Source organism: Ctenocephalides felis, unplaced genomic scaffold (genome assembly GCF_003426905.1).
Source record: "Ctenocephalides felis isolate EL2017-DRISC unplaced genomic scaffold, ASM342690v1 CF-g0.4_SCAFFOLD_03572, whole genome shotgun sequence".
Lineage (NCBI taxonomy): Eukaryota > Metazoa > Arthropoda > Insecta > Siphonaptera > Pulicidae > Ctenocephalides > Ctenocephalides felis.
This window is the reverse complement of record NW_020539726.1, coordinates 13664668-13680797: the sequence shown is the minus strand read 5'-3', so window position 1 is coordinate 13680797 and position 16130 is coordinate 13664668. Positions and strand designations below refer to the sequence as shown.

At 28.8% G+C, this 16130-nt stretch overlaps 2 protein-coding genes and 1 long non-coding RNA gene across 3 annotated transcripts; all 3 read left to right on the top strand.

Annotated features, from left to right (window-relative positions):
• Positions 1 to 1589: 1589 nt before the first annotated feature.
• Positions 1590 to 2341, top strand: LOC113388620. Its single transcript, XR_003368185.1, has 3 exons — positions 1590 to 1697; positions 1788 to 1896; positions 2307 to 2341. It is a non-coding gene; the product is annotated as an uncharacterized LOC113388620 (long non-coding RNA).
• A 1299-nt stretch (positions 2342 to 3640) lies between these two features.
• LOC113388126 lies at positions 3641 to 4266 on the top strand. The gene is made up of 2 exons (XM_026625530.1): positions 3641 to 3854; positions 3976 to 4266. The coding sequence occupies exons 1-2, from the start codon at positions 3720 to 3722 to the stop codon at positions 4264 to 4266; spliced, it is 426 nt and encodes a 141-aa protein (XP_026481315.1). The 5' UTR covers positions 3641 to 3719.
• Positions 4267 to 4670: 404 nt separating this feature from the next.
• Positions 4671 to 8996, top strand: LOC113388125 (zinc finger FYVE domain-containing protein 26 homolog). Its single transcript, XM_026625529.1, has 8 exons — positions 4671 to 4832; positions 4946 to 5169; positions 5496 to 5643; positions 7015 to 7141; positions 7199 to 7324; positions 7545 to 7741; positions 8039 to 8757; positions 8821 to 8996. The coding sequence occupies exons 1-7, from the start codon at positions 4671 to 4673 to the stop codon at positions 8261 to 8263; spliced, it is 1209 nt and encodes a 402-aa protein (XP_026481314.1). The 3' UTR covers positions 8264 to 8757; positions 8821 to 8996.
• Positions 8997 to 16130: the final 7134 nt, after the last annotated feature.

Here is a 16130-nt window from a genome sequence, read left to right as displayed (position 1 = left end):
TAAATCATTATGAACTATTAGTCATAGGTCGAATTTAAATTGTACCATCGACAGACAATAAAAGAAAATTGCTATGCGTTGCAGTCTTGAGCGTGTTTGTGAAAGATTTATATTCCTATTATAATATGAATAATAGTAAAATATCTGATTTTACAGATATTGTTAGATATATATCTACGTTTTCAACGAACATTGATTTAATAAAAAATGTAAGTTTCTATTATGCTGTCAGTAAAATAAGAAATATTTCATATCATATATCTTCTTTTTAGGATTTGATTCATATCTATAAGCAGCTGATTGAAAAACAGACATTGTCTTTATCAAAACAAAATATTGAAGTTCTTCGAAATGAATTGAAAATATGTCCAAAATATACAAGTATTATTATTAATATATTAAAATCAGAATTTCCAGAAAATGACCAAACTAATGTTCTCGATAATATATATGAAGATGTGTTTCTTGACGTAGCAAATAATTTAGAAAGTGATGCTAATTGTACTGTTGATAATCTTTTGTGTTTATTATCGTTTCTCCAAAGTAAAAATATTAGGAATACAGAACAATATAAACAAATTTATTATCATATACAACGCCTCATAAGAGAAGAAAAAACTAAAATTCATGATATATATTTAACATTATTATCTCAAAATACACATGAAAACATTATAAATTTTTTAAATTATGAATTGAATAACAGCTCTGATTATTATTACAAATATCTTCATAAAATGTTTCTGAATAATGTTCATTGGATAATAAATATTATCAATGGATTTAAAAAAAATGAGATTTCTAGCACTGAGTTAATGGACACGTTAAATGGAAAATTATTGCATTTGGTTATGTTATCGATATCAGATGAAGAAATAAGCGTAAACTACTTTCACCCTCTTGAGAAGTTAGTAAGTCAACTGGAAAAGTCAGGTGAAGAACAAACATTTATTTATTGCTATTGTAAAGAACTATACAGAAAAATATCAATAGCAAGATTTTGTTATGAAAATAGCCTCAAAGATAAAGATAATTTATTTAAAGATATACATGAAAAGAGCCTGCTATACATCTTGAATGATATGTGCAAATTACAAACTTTGGAATATGATAGAATAATGAATTTATTACAAACAAACAGAAATTTACAATTAAAATGTTTTAAATCATCATATTTTTGGGAAGAAGATTTATACACTGCTTATGTTATAATCACTAAAAGTGTTCAAGCCATTTGCCTTTACATAATTCCTGTCTTTTGTTGGAAACAGTTTTGGCAGATATTGAAAATCTATTTTATAAATTAAATCTTTAGAATTACGTATAAAAGTTTTAAAATACATGTTTTCAATATTATTTGTGAAATTTGGAGATGTATCATGGCATTCATTTACGGATGATGAAAATGAATGTGAATCATTGTGCAATGTGCTCAAAAAAGATAAATTTGTTTGTTCTTTGGAATTTGTGGAAGCTTATTTACCATTGCTTCGAAAATTCATCAATGTTACCAAAACAAAACTTTCACAAAGTCAGAAGAATGATCAATTACTATGTAATGAAGACTTTTCTAAAATCTCTGAATATGTGGAAAATGCTTTTTGGCGTAAAGAATTATTATCACACTATGGTAGAAAGAATAAAAATCATTTTTTGGATTTTATAAATTCCTCATCAGGAAAAGAATCAGAAATTAGGTATGCAAATAAATATTCAGTTTTGATCAATATAGTACTTTGAATATATTGATTCGTCTTTATCCTAAAGCTTATAAATGATAATTTTAGAATTGATTCTTCAGATGAATGTATAAACATTCTGTTATCACCTCCACAAAGTCTTGTGAATCAGTGCCTTCTTCAAGAAGATTTCCAGAAAGCTAGTGATGTAATTGAAGTAAGTTTGTTTAAATTGTTTATTATCATAATGAAAGAATTCCATGTTACTTGAGTTTTATTGAGATAATAATTTAAGAAAATTCATATGATAATATTTCTGATATTTTGAATGAATCATTGAAAACGTGATTTGATTTAATCAGAGCCAATCAAATTTATTTACAAATCAATATTTTGTTTGATTTCGTAAATGTGTTTGTCTTCCGTTGTAAATTGTGAATTAATATACTTAATATTATTTAGCCTTCTGATAAAATTTAATAACTTGAACTATTTAAAAATCATTGTTTGAAATAAATCCTCTTTCATTCGTAATCATTATTAATCTATGTCTTTCCTTATATGATTTTTTTATTTAGAGAAATTTAATTCAAGAAATGGCTCAATAAACGACTTTTGAAATTACAGAGATACCATATACAAGACAGCTTTGAAGCCAAACGAGCTAATTTTTACAAAATTATTTGAAAATAAAACACAGATTACGAAATTTATCTAGTAGAAGAAATGAGTTATACCATGGTACAGAATCATCAACAATTGAATTTTCTTCCAGTAAATATATCGTTAAGAAATTTTTAGAGGCCTATGATGTACCATTTTCTCTGGAGGATAGTGATACTATAAATTCAAATAAAATCATTAATACAAATATTACATTTTATGATTGCAACCAAAATAAGAATATGGTCTTGATGGATTTGATTTTAACATCATGCAGTGATTATAATTTGTCTGCAGATTTAATTTCAGTTTTGAACGATTTTTCTTGGAAAGAAGAAAGCCCTTTAAAATATATTTGAACAAATTGATAGATTTCTTCAATGTTTGGAAAGAACATAATCGAACATATAACAGAAATTTTAATAATATTAGTCTAATGGATATTATTATTAATGAACATTTTCCAAATGATATGAATAGATTCAAACAGATTTTAAAGTTCAATGAAGAGCTAAGAAATTTATTGCCAAATTTAGAAATTATCGGAAAACATACAGAAGAGAATTTTAAGAAGACCATTGAACTTTTGGCACAATATCCATATGTTAGCTTTAATCCTTCATCAACACAACCAAATTATTTGCAAAAATTATGGGACTATTTACAAAAACTAAAAGAGTTAATCCATATGGATTTAAATTGTGATAATGAAATAAATATATTCAATTACTTACTTGTTCCACTAGAAAAAATTATTGGAGATTTAGTGCATATTAGAGGTATTTTACCAAACAAAATAGAACAAATCACAAATGGAATGAACATAAACTTATTTGAAATATTAGTATCGGGTTTGACCAATGAATTATGCAATATTGCTTCCATTAATGATCATAAATTTCATTTCAATGATGGAAATTTTGAAAATTCCAAACCAATTATTAATTTTGAATTAAACTACAAACCAGATATGATAGTGGTGGCATATTTAAAAAAACACAACTGGCTTATTGCATATCTCATAGAAAAATTATTTGATTTTAACACTACTGACGACCATAATACTAATTTATTAAGAAATGTTTTTAATTTAGAGAGCACACAAAATCTTAAGAGTCTATATGGTGGTAATGAAGCGAAATCAGCATTAAATTATCTAGTAGATATTAATTTATTTAATACATACTATGAAAAGAATGATATTGAAAAAGAGGCATTATTAAAATTTTTATATCGTTGCCTACGATTCAAATGAAAAAATCTACATATCTAAGAAATAAGAAAAATTCTTTATTGTGGGATTTATCAAGAAAACATTGGAAATATATAAAATTTATAGATAATATTGAGTTGCAATATGATTGTATAAATGAAAATATGTTAAATTGGGATGAGAAGTCTTTAAAATTAGCTTTGGAGTATATTATTGAACATATTAATTTGAACAATTTGTCTTTGGATAAACAAAGGTACTTGAAAGACAAATTCAATAAAGTTCTAATGTTTGAGAAGGTAAATTTGTTTTTGTTATATTTAAATAAAACATTAAAAATTATAAAGTATATCAACAATTATCTTTGTTAATTTATATGTATTCTGTATATAAATTAAAACAAAATAATTAATGTTACAGGTTAATTCATATTTATTGGACTATAATTGGAACAAATTTCAAAATATATCAAAAGAAGATGCAGTAAATATATTAGAGACTCTTCTTATGAACAAGCAGATTGAATTAAGCTTAGATTGGATTGCTCTATATGGAATTACAAAAGATCAAATGTTATATATTGATGAAGATTTCATTAGTGAATCACTTGAAGTGAACCAAAAAAACATGCTCATAATATCGAAATTTCTTCATGAATTAAATGTGAATCAAGCATTGGTTGTATGTGAAAAAATCTATATTGCATGTTAATAATATCAACGCATTTAAAGTATTTGGTCAATTTATATTGCATCATGAAAATACAATCGTTGATTACAATTTAGTTATATCCATTAATATTCTAATGAGTTTAGAACCAAGTGATGCTTTACCGTTTTTTAAAGTTATAAATCAGCCTTTGCTAATAATTGAGCAGTACTTAATGAACTGTAAATTTGATAAATTGATAATGTGTCTAAAAATCATTAAAAAGAAACTATTAGATGAGGATAAAGTTGAAACAGATACTATAACAATGATTCATATTGAAAAATTATTAATAAATTATGCAAAGAAATCATTAAGATTTGATGTTCCAAATTCTGCAAGGAATTTTTCTTTCAATGAAGACTTGATACAGCCTATAGAGAGTCCAGTGGAGGAAATGTTTTACAATGCCTCTAGTTGCTCCCAAAAAATCTGAATGGATCCCAAATGAATCAGCAAATGAATGTATGTGTTGCAAACAATTAGTTTTTACAATGTTTAATAGAAGACACCATTGTAGACGATGTGGCAGAGTTGTATGTGGATTATGTTCAATGAACAGGCTGAAGGTAAGAAATAATTTCTACATATTCAATTAATTATAAAACAATAACAGAATTTTCTTACAATTACAGATAAAATTATAATTAATGTTAATATAAAACTCTCTAATTTCTTTTAGTTATCTGCTTATAAAGATTTAAATGTTCGTGTTTGCAATCAATGTTATGATCAAACAAGAATTGCTGAAGGTATTTCTAGTGACTCCTGCACATCAGACGATGTCTCGTCAACTTATTCCAAAAGAGATTACAATCAATCAATTAGTGAAAATATTAGTGATGAAAATGAATGGATATTAGCAGGAGATTTAGATCGAGATAATGCAGTAAGAGAAGAATTTGGGTAAAGTTGTATGTGTAGAACATTATATCAATTTGTGAATATTGTTTTTTAGAGTCCGCAAATTATCTAACTAAAATCTATTTATTAATTATATGTGATTATATATACTAATGTGCAATAATTTAATACTTAATGGGATTTCTTATAATTATAATTGTTATGTGGAATATAAAAATTAGTTTGATACAAAATTTCAGGAACTAAAATTACAATTTGATCATGTTTTTTTAAATAATATATATATTTTTGTGTGCTATTTTTTTTTAACATTGAAAAGTCAAAAGCAGTGTTTAATATAGTAAGTACTAACTATATTTTCTTTACAGTTTTACGCATGCTCCATCAGTCTCATTATGTTTATCAATTCTGTCTCTTTATGATGACTCAGAAGAAGCACCAAATTTTTTGCTGTCTGAATGTGATGCTGTGATTAGAATAATGAAGCCAAAAATTATAGGAGTGCCCAATAATGAGGTCAGAACTAAAAATAGAATATTATGAAAAATCCGATTCGCTAGCTTTATGTTTTTTCGACGTTTCAAGCCATTCTGAATCGAATGAGGCCAAATTTGGGAAAAGTATGTGTGTGTGTGTGTGTGTGTGTGTGAACAGATTTTTTGCTGTAAATCGACGTTTTTTTCAAAAACGGCTAGACGGATTTTAAAAATTTAAAAGCCATTCGATGTATCTAGATGAGGACTAGCGTTTATCAGTTTTGTGCAACGATCGGCCAAGCCGTTTCTTTATAAATAGCAGAAAAGTGAAAAATTTTTCGTTCACGTTTTAGCCTGCAATTATGAATCGATTTTGAAATTTCAAAAACCGTTTGAAAGATATTGGTCGGGAATCGTGCTGATTAGTTTTTAGTAAAGATGGCCCGGGCCGTTTTCTTGCAATGAAGTGTTAAAAAAAATTTTTTCGACGATTTTTATATTTTTTTTTTTTTGACGGTAGATACCATAGTCTTATAGATCTTACTAAAATATTACGGTCCTACGACAACTCGTTTAACTTCAAAAATTCGTCAAAGTTTGCAAAAATTAGTATCGGTTTTTTGGCATTTTGTCAAAATTATACCTTTCATCGTTTCATCAAAAACGCCTGAATCGATTTTAGAAATTTAAAAGCCATTTGATGTATCTCAATGAGGACTATCGTTTTTAAGTTTGCTGCGACTATCTGCCGAGCCGGTTCTTTGTAATTTGCAAAAATGTGTTAAACTTTTCGTCCACATTTAAGCTCATACTACCGAATCGATTTTAAAAAATCTACCAAGCCGTTTTCTCGTAATTAACTGTTGAAAAAAAAAATATGAGCCGATTTTAATGGAACTTTTTTTGGCGATATATATCATGGTCTTATAGTACTTACTGAAATATTACGATCTTACAAGTAGTTTGATTTTAGACGATTTACTTGGTATAATGATAGAGTGCTTAATAAACATACTAACCATTGAAGTCCTACGGAAACTGGTTCAATAATAAAAATCATTGATTTGTGAAACTTTGCTTTTAGATAATTCTCCGAGTTAACATGTTCGTTCGTTTTCAAATATGTGTAATAAATCCACTCGGAATACTTTTATTCACTCCTAAATTAATTTATTTTTTAGTGATTAAATCGATTATTTAAACATATCGGGAAGTTCGTGTAACTTGCCTCAAGGCAAAATACTATAACCAACTAGTTTATGATATTTAAATTATTACCTAAAATAACTAAATAAAAAAAATATATTACATATATAATGTTTACAATATTAAACATATTTTAATCATACATTGGCATTAATTTATTTAACTGAAGATTATAAAGTTTTAATAAAAAGAAATGAATTTTCAGATAGATTACTCATTGCTAATTGAAATAATGCGATCAATGGCAATTGCAGCTAAAGTGAAGTTTTCTCATCTTATACAATTAAAAACAAATTTTACCTCTGAAATGTCTGGGACAAATGATGCAATAGGTATATTCAATCACAATATTTTTAAATCACTTTTTACACTACTTACAATTCTTGCAGAAAATAAATGTACTTCTTATTACTATGCTGGTATTTCACGTTGTGATTATATACTGAATTATGCTGACTTAGCACAATTGCTTGTGGAGCATAGTTGTGAAGGACTCCTTACACAAACCATGGAAGGTGGGGGTTATAATTTATTATTGATTAGTCATTTTATGAATAATATTATCATACTTTATATATTTAATATCTCATAGATATTTTTATATATATTTTTAGTAGCTTTTATGGTGTTCAATTGTAATTTGTACATTCAATTAATCTTGTTTTTGTTTTTACTAAGCTAAAAATGTACTTTTTATTTAATGCAGAATATTAATTATTTACATTTAAATTTTAGCTTATGATATTCAGATATTGCGTGAGCAACTGATGCTATCTGAGCGATGGACAGTGGCACTTGAAGTTTCTTTGAAAGCGGGTCTTGACAAAGCTAGTGTGTTTGCAGCTTGGGGTAAAACTTGTTTAAGGGCTGGTGCTTTTTTAACAGCTAGAGAGAAATTTAGTCATTGTCTTAAAGCAGTACATAATTCATCGGTATATATTAAATTTTTTTTATAATAAACTATTTAAATCAATGTGTATTACATATATTATTAGATATATTTTTAAATTTTATCTGTATGGTTTGCTTTTTTAATCTAACTCGAAACATTTAAAATATGTTTTTTACTCAATTTGAAAAAAAATTGTTACTAAAATATTATATATAGATTTAGTTTAGGAAAGCACACAATCTTGCTTTTGTAGCCTTTAATTTAATTTAATTACATAAATATTCTATGTTTAACAAATTATATTAATTTTCATTAAGTTATTGATCTTTATATGCAGACATCTTCCAGTGCACAACATCAGGAGATATTTACAGTTGAGAATTTCATGGAAGAAAAATATTCAAGAAATGTTTTTAAGTATGCTACAAATTATACTGACAATAATATACAAGATTCAGTTTCTAAAGTACCAATAAATGCAAGACCTTCCAAAGACCCTATATTATTAAATGAAATAATTGAAATTCTGGAGAAAACACATACACTATTGATGCAAGTATAATGAAAAATTTTGAAGAAATTAAACAGTCCCAAGAAAATTTATTACAGAAAAAAATAGGTGGTCATATGAGGAACAATTTACCAGAACCTCCATTATATGTTTTACATACATTATCTAATTTAAAAAATATTATGAATGGCATATATGAATCAGAAGTGGAGGGTGATAAATCCAAACAAAAGAGCAAACGTGTAAAAGGTAGATCGGATAGCATTCAACATCAATCGTCTGATAATCATGAAATGAAAAATTTAGAAAAATTTATTTTTGATGAATGTAAATATTATTTGAAGACATATGGATCTCATGAAGGAATTATAAAATTTTATATGCAACATTCCACAGTGAATCAAGTTTTAGAATATATTTTAAATAATACTGTAGATAAAAATATATTTACGGAAGCAGTTTATATGGAGTGTTTAAAAACTGGATGTATTGAAACTTTGCACCATCACATGGCTTCCATGGATTCAACACTCATTATCTGGAAGGTATAGCGCATATTTAAAAAATACTATTTTACTTTTAATATTTTCAACGTTTTTGTTTTTTAGGACTATCTCAGCAATACTTGTAGATATTTAGAAAAATATAAGTATATGAACACACTCTACTCATTACAACTATTTATGAAAGATCTTGTAAGAGCCAGCATGACGTGCATACATTTTTATTCATTTAATTGCTCCACATATACTAGTTTACATGAAAATGCAGAATATTTAAATACCGCGGAAAAGTTTTGCGGCAGGAGTTAGAAGCTGCTGTCACAACAACTTCATCAACGTTCCAAGTATTAAAAGAAGCAAGTGCAGCAGCATCAGGTTTCATTAAGAAGTTGAGTTATCGTGAGTTGGATAGACATATTAATACAATATGCAAGCAAAGAGAAGTTGCTAAGTTTTTAGCTGGTTGTGAAGTTCATGGTCGAGAGACCTTTGTGAAATTAAATAAGGTAATGCATACACTATCATCAATGTAGTCATTGATCATGTTTATGTATATAAAGAAATTTTTCAAAGGTGTAATGATCTGTTTCTTTTTTTAAAAAAAATCATTGTATATATATCTTAATAATATAATTTAAATAACAATTATTGATAAGTATAGCTACAGATTCATATTTTTAATGGGCTAGAGGAAGATTCAGATTTATACTAATTTAAAATGTACATTAAAATATGAAAAAACTACTACTCTAGATAATTCTGAGATTACAAGTGAAAACAAAATTTGTTAGGATTAATCCTCAACTGCAATGCTATTTTTTATAAAAGTTTTAATTATTTATTGAGCTTCATTTTAGTTTTGGGAATTCTAAACAAAAACATATTATAATTTTCAGATGTTTACAAATGACAGCAATGAATCAAATTGTTTGCAGTTACCAACTCTATTTGGAAATCAATTAGATAGATTGCAAGTAGCCACATTTGTAATTCTTTGTGGCCAGAATGTAGAGGAAGGATTTGGACTTGCATTCAGGTATCCAAATAGTCACTATTAGATACTATTAATTTTAAGTATAATAGTATATTGAAATTTATATAAAATAAATATAAGATCAAAATTGTTTTTTTTTCTCAAGAAATTACTATGGTACTATTTATCTTATTTTATATTGCATAATTCTTATTTTGTACTTAAATTATCGTCACTTTGTTGTATTATCAACTATTAATACCGTCGTTGATATTTTGCCTGGAGCAGCACCGTCATATTTCAACCTCTTATCTCGCTTTTTATGGTTAATTTTTTTACATTTCATTTACCAAACTTCCGCTTTTATGCGTATCTGTTCTTTGCTTCGGTTTTTATCTTGTGAATTTCTTCTTCGAGCAAGTTGTATATCATCTGCGTCATTATTTAACCATGTTCATGGCCATCACGAAACCGCTTTTTTAACTTCCCGAAGGAGAAGACCAAATTTGAGAAAAAGTGTGTGTGTGTGTGTGTGTTTATGTCAACAGATTTTTTGCCGTAAATCGACGTTTTCTCAAAAACGACTGGACCGATTTCAAAAATTTGAAAGCCAATCGATGTATATCGATGAGGACTATCGTTTTGTAGTTTTGCGCTACGATCTGTTTCTTTGTAAATCGCAGAAAAGTGAAAAAAAATTCGCCTACGTTTCTCAAAAACTGTTCGAAAGATATTGGTTGGGAATCGACCTGATTAGTTTTTGGTAAAGATCGACCGGGCAGTTTTCTTGTAATAAAGTGTTAAAAAAAATTCTACGATTTTTATGATTTTTGTGTTAGTGACGGTAGATACCATCTACCATAGTCTTATAGATTTAACTTTAAAAATTCTTCAAAGTTTGCAAAAATTAGTATCGTTTCTTTGGCATTTGCCAAAATTAGACCTTTCATCGACGTTTGTTCAAAAACGCCTGAAACGATTACAGAAATTTAAAATCCATTTTATGTATCCCAATGAGGACTATCATTTGCCAGTTTTGTGCGACGATCTGCCAAGCCGTTTCTTTATAATTTGGATAAAAGTGTTGAACTTTTCGTCCACATGTAAGCTCATACTAGCGAATTGATTTTAAAAAATCAAAAACTGTTCGAAAGATATCCGTGGCGTTTTCTTGTAAATAACTGTTGAAAAAAAAATTAAGCCGATTTTTATGGAACTTTTTTTGGCGATATATATCATGATTATATGATAGAACTCACTGAAATATTACGGCCTTACGACGAGTAGTTTAATTTTAAAAATTCATCAAAGTTTGAGAAAATGATGAGTTTCTTTTAACGTTTATAAAATTAAATTTAATTCTATCCGGCGTCCTTTCTTGTTCACAGTCGTATTTTCGGTCCATTTGTTAATTTGTGGTCCATCCTTACTATTCTCTCGATTTTGATTATTTAATTCTATATATGTTAATTATTCTTATTACAATTATGTTACAGAATAGCTCAAGATTATCAGTTGCAAGGATCCCAACTCTACCGCGAATGCGCGCGTTATTTAGCGCGCTGCGGTGATGGTTTGAATCAAGTGGCTCAGCTTTGCCGTTGTGTACATTCCAGTGGTCTCAATCAGCAAAAGGCTTCAATTCTTGTTGATGAATTAGCAGCTGCTGCTCTATATGAGGCTAGCATACTACAGTCTTCCAAATGCTTGGACGGAGCAGACGCCGTCGTAAGGAGTGTTAGTGATATTGGTGTTATGGTTAGTAATTATTTTTCGCAAATTGATATTGTTTTTCATCCAAAATATTCAAAATGTTTGCATTATTTCTTAAATTTCATTAATTTCTGAACTATATATTATTATAACTTCTATTTAATTATAGGCAAATAATATTTCAAAATGAATATGAATCAAATTTACATCATAACCTAACTAAAGCTAATAATGAATATTAACAATAATAATTCAAAGGTTTTTCGGAAAGTAATTTTGTTTTTATAGATATTTTGGCACTCAATTTTCCAACAATAAACAATTACTTTAATAAGTTTTGTATTGGCAGTTTTGATCAAGCATCTCTTGTCATATTTCTGGTATAAGCATAATTTCGAGAAAATAAATTTTTTAGTCGTTATTAGCAAAAAACTGATCAAAGTGCTTTTTGACATGCTGGTTTGAAGTAAAGGTTTTACCGCCTAAAAATTTTTTTAGAGGCCGGAACAAATAATGGTCCGATGATGGCAGGTCTGGAGATTATGATGAATATGTCATTGGGTCCCTTTCAAGCTACTAAAACTTTTGGCGATTGACCAAAATTATGTGAGGTCTTGCGTCGTCTTGATGCAGGACTATACTTTGCTTGTGGGTTAATTCTGACCTTTTCTTTGAAGTATATCATTTAGTTTATCTAGCTGATGATATAAGGCATCCGAATTAACCGTTATGTTATCCTGGAAAAGCTGAAAAATGAACAACTCCTTTAACTTCTTACCAAACATACTGCATTACCTTTTCCTGGCAAATTTCAGGTTTGCACCTGTCTTGAGCAGCTTCTTCTGTTTTGTTTCATGGGCAATTCCGTATATTGTATTCTTTGGCATCCCATTTGGCATTCCTAATGACAATTCGCTTCAAAACCTGATGATTTTTAGGACTTTTCAAAGGCGAACACACGTTTCTTTCTTTTGAGTGGTCATGAACTATGAAATTTGATAAATTTTAAGTGAATGGGATCTCATGTATTGTTATTCGTTGGTTTGCATCAACTAACGCCTTTCTCGCGTCTTTATCAGCTTCAAGTGTACTTCTCGCACTTGGACAGCAAAATACCAGGAATAGACTGTAGCAAACCAATTTTGGCACTGTTGTATTATCAATCAACACGATGGAAATGATTCCGTACACATCGGTCAATTTCATTTTGACTTTAACAGTATTTTTACCTTTTCTATAGCAGAAGTGTAAAATATGTCGAAAATTTAATTATTTAGTGGCACCATCCAAAAACGACTGCATGTAATTGATTAGAATTTGATTTTTCGAATCATATAATAAAAACAGGGCTTAAGTGTAATGTTGGATTCAAAACAATATAGTTAAATTCTGGTGGTAAATAAACGAAGAGACTCTCCGAACAACCTTATATTTAAATCAGAATATGGGAAATATACTTCAGACTAAATTGCGCTTGATCGAAACAGAGTGCTATATATAATTATTGAGCATTAAGTATAGTTGTTGATATTATTAAAATTGCATTAGTTGTTATAAATAATTCTATAGCAGTTTGAATGTAACCCTACTAATTTTGTTTAATTTTTTTATGTGTACGCCATAAACTAAGGTGACCATAGTTTTTCATGACAAAATCTGGACGGCAACTTGTAAATATACTAATCCGGGTTTGGAGGTGTGGTTTTATACCAAATAACTTAAATATGATTTAAAGTAACAAATTCTATATAAGGACACAATATAATAGACCAAGAGCCAGTGAACCTTTTGAATAACGGTGTTCCTGTAAGGCTAAAAATTTTTGTACAGGTGATTTTTAACGTGCTAAGTACGGAAACGACGGTCTGGCAGGTTTTAGCCCTGCACATCATGGTCGTCCAGGCGTTTGAAAGTGTAAAAAACACCCGAAAATTAAACTTGTTCCTGTAAGGTTCAAATTTTTATACGATTTAATTTACTCATTGAGAAGTTCGAAAATCAATCTGCCAGACCATTTCGACCTGCACAAGTACCTGCCAGACGAGCCGGAAAGTGAGCAAAAATGCCCCAAAATAAACTTTGTCCTGTAAAGCTGAAATTTACATATGTGTTTATCTAAGCAATTCTAAAAAGGTCTGTGCAATTGCCAGACCATTCTGGCTAGCATAAGCCCTTGCCAGACGAGGGCAAAAATGCTATGGCGGGAGGCGAGTAATAGGCGTTGCGTGAAAACTTATAGCATATATTCAAACTATATTATGAGAAATTACAAATTATGGTCAAAATAAATTTAATTAGTCACAATAAAATATATATTATCATGAATTAATCATCATTATCAGATATATCGCTAATTAATACTTCATCGTCATAAGATTCGGCATTGCTGACTTATCGTTTATAAAAAAAACAAATTTAAATATATTAATAATATAATAAATATAAAATATTACAAATTTAAAAATTTTAACATTACCGCCTATGTGTTGATCAGCTCTGTTTGCATCCTCCTCAGCAATACGAGAAGGATGTTGTGATATTATTTCAAAATTTGAAGAAGGAACGGTATCTCTCACAAACTAATTGAAATCAAATATTTTTTCAATCAATATCCAGCCAGTATTTTGAGATTTAAGAATTGTTGGTACTTTTAAATGACTATTTGAAACTATATCTACTCGTGCAGCATGTGCTGCCGCTAAAATAGACATTATTTTTCGAAATATTACCGAATGTTTTTGGTATATTTTTCATTGAATGCAGTAAATAAAGTCCATCGAAAACACAGCATCATATATACCAAATTGTTTCGTTATCAGTTATATTTGCTTGTAAGACTTCAATCATTGCTGTTTACGCGGTTTTATAGATAGTTCCATCTGCGTGGCAAAGTGACATTAAAACTAGTTGGTATTCGTATTTTGCCTTGAGGCAAGTTACATGAACTTCCCGACTTAATCAATAAAAAATAAATTAATTTATGAGTGATTAATAGTATTACGAGTGGATTTATTACACATAATTGAAAACGAACGAACACGTTAACTCGGAGTATTTTCTAAAAGCAAATTTTCACAAATCAATAATTTTTATAATTGAACCAGTATTCGTAGGACTTCAATGGTTCAGTATGTTCATTAAGACCATGTACTCTATCGTTATACCAAGTAAATCGTCTAATTTTAATTTTAACAAATGTGAAATAAAAATTCACAAAGTACTCATACTCATTTTTTCAATCTTTGATGAATTTTTAAAATTAAACTACTTGTCGTAATGCGGTAATATTTCACTAAGTTCTATAAGACCATGATATATATATCCCCAAAAAAGTTCCATAAAAATCGGCTTAAATTTTGTTTCAACAACAGTTAATTACAAGAAAACGGCTCGGTAGATTTTCACCTAAAACTAATCAATATCATTCCCAACTAATATCTTTCGAACAGTTTTTGATTTTTTAAAATCGATTCGGTAGTATGAGCTTAAATGTGGATGAAAAGTTTAACACATTTTTCCAAATTACAAGAAACGGCAGATCGTAGCACAAAACTGACAAACGATAGTTCTCATCGATGTACATCAAATGGCTTTTGAATTTTTGAAATCGGTTCCGGCGTTTTTTGAGCAAACGTCGATAAAAGGTCTAATTTTGACAAATGCCAAAAAAGCGATATTAATTTTTGCAAATTTTGATGAATTTTTAAATCGGTCCAGTCGTTTTTTAGAAACGTCGATTTACTTACTTACGGAAAAAAATCTGTTCACTTTTTCCAAATTTGGTCTCATTCGATTCAGAATGGCTTGAAACGTCGAGAAAACATAAAATTAACCAATGGGATTTTTTGATGAAAACAAACTTCGGGAAGCTAACAATTGTAATGAGATATGATAAGGTTTCGCGCCAACAGGCGACCAACCAAATCACGTTGGACACGAATTTCGTGAATTTTATTATTAGCTTTAATAGGTTTCTTTTTTTCTGAAAAAGAAATTCATAATTTTTACCTGTGAAATTTTTTCTTCAAATCTGTTACCCTCCGTTGAACATTCAGAAATAAATGTTTCTTTCCAACTTTCACCTATTTTCAGAAAATTCAATTGATACTCAATAGAAGCCTGAATTGAAGTATTAATTAGCGATATATCTGATAATGATGATTAATTTATGATTATATATTTATTGTGACTAATTAAATTTATTTTGACCATAATTTGTAATTTCTCATAATATAGTTTGAATATATGCTATAAGTTTTCACGCAACGCCTATTACTCGCCCTCCCGCCATAGCATTTTTGCCCTCGTCTGGCAAGGGCTTATGCTAGCCAGAATGGTCTGGCAATTGCACAGACCTTTTTAGAATTGCTTAGATAAACACATATGTAAATTTCAGCTTTACAGGACAAAGTTTATTTTGGGGCATTTTTTGCTCACTTTCCGGCTCGTCTGGCAGGTACTTGTGCAGTCGAAATGGTCTGGCAGATTGATTTTCGAACTTCTCAATGAGTAAATTAAATCGTATAAAAATTTGAACCTTACAGGAACAAGTTTAATTTTCGGGTGTTTTTTACACTTTCAACGCCTGGACGACCATGATGTGCAGGGCTAAAACCTGCCAGACCGTCGTTTCCGTACTTAGCACGTTAAAAATCACCTGTACAAAAATTTTTAGCCTTACAGGAACACCGTTATTCAAAAGGTTCACTGGCTCTCAGTCTATAAATTG

Excerpts from the sequence above, each read along its gene's own strand:
- LOC113388126 (XM_026625530.1), top strand. The coding sequence starts at position 3,720 with ATGTTAAATTGGGATGAGAAGTCTTTAAAATTAGCTTTGGAGTATATT. Across the intron at positions 3,855-3,975 it reads AAGTTCTAATGTTTGAGAAG|GTTAATTCATATTTATTGGA; the intron begins GTAAATTTGTTT and ends TTAATGTTACAG.
- LOC113388125 (XM_026625529.1), top strand. The coding sequence starts at position 4,671 with ATGCCTCTAGTTGCTCCCAAAAAATCTGAATGGATCCCAAATGAATCA. Across the intron at positions 4,833-4,945 it reads GTTCAATGAACAGGCTGAAG|TTATCTGCTTATAAAGATTT; the intron begins GTAAGAAATAAT and ends AATTTCTTTTAG. Across the intron at positions 7,142-7,198 it reads TGGGACAAATGATGCAATAG|AAAATAAATGTACTTCTTAT; the intron begins GTATATTCAATC and ends CAATTCTTGCAG.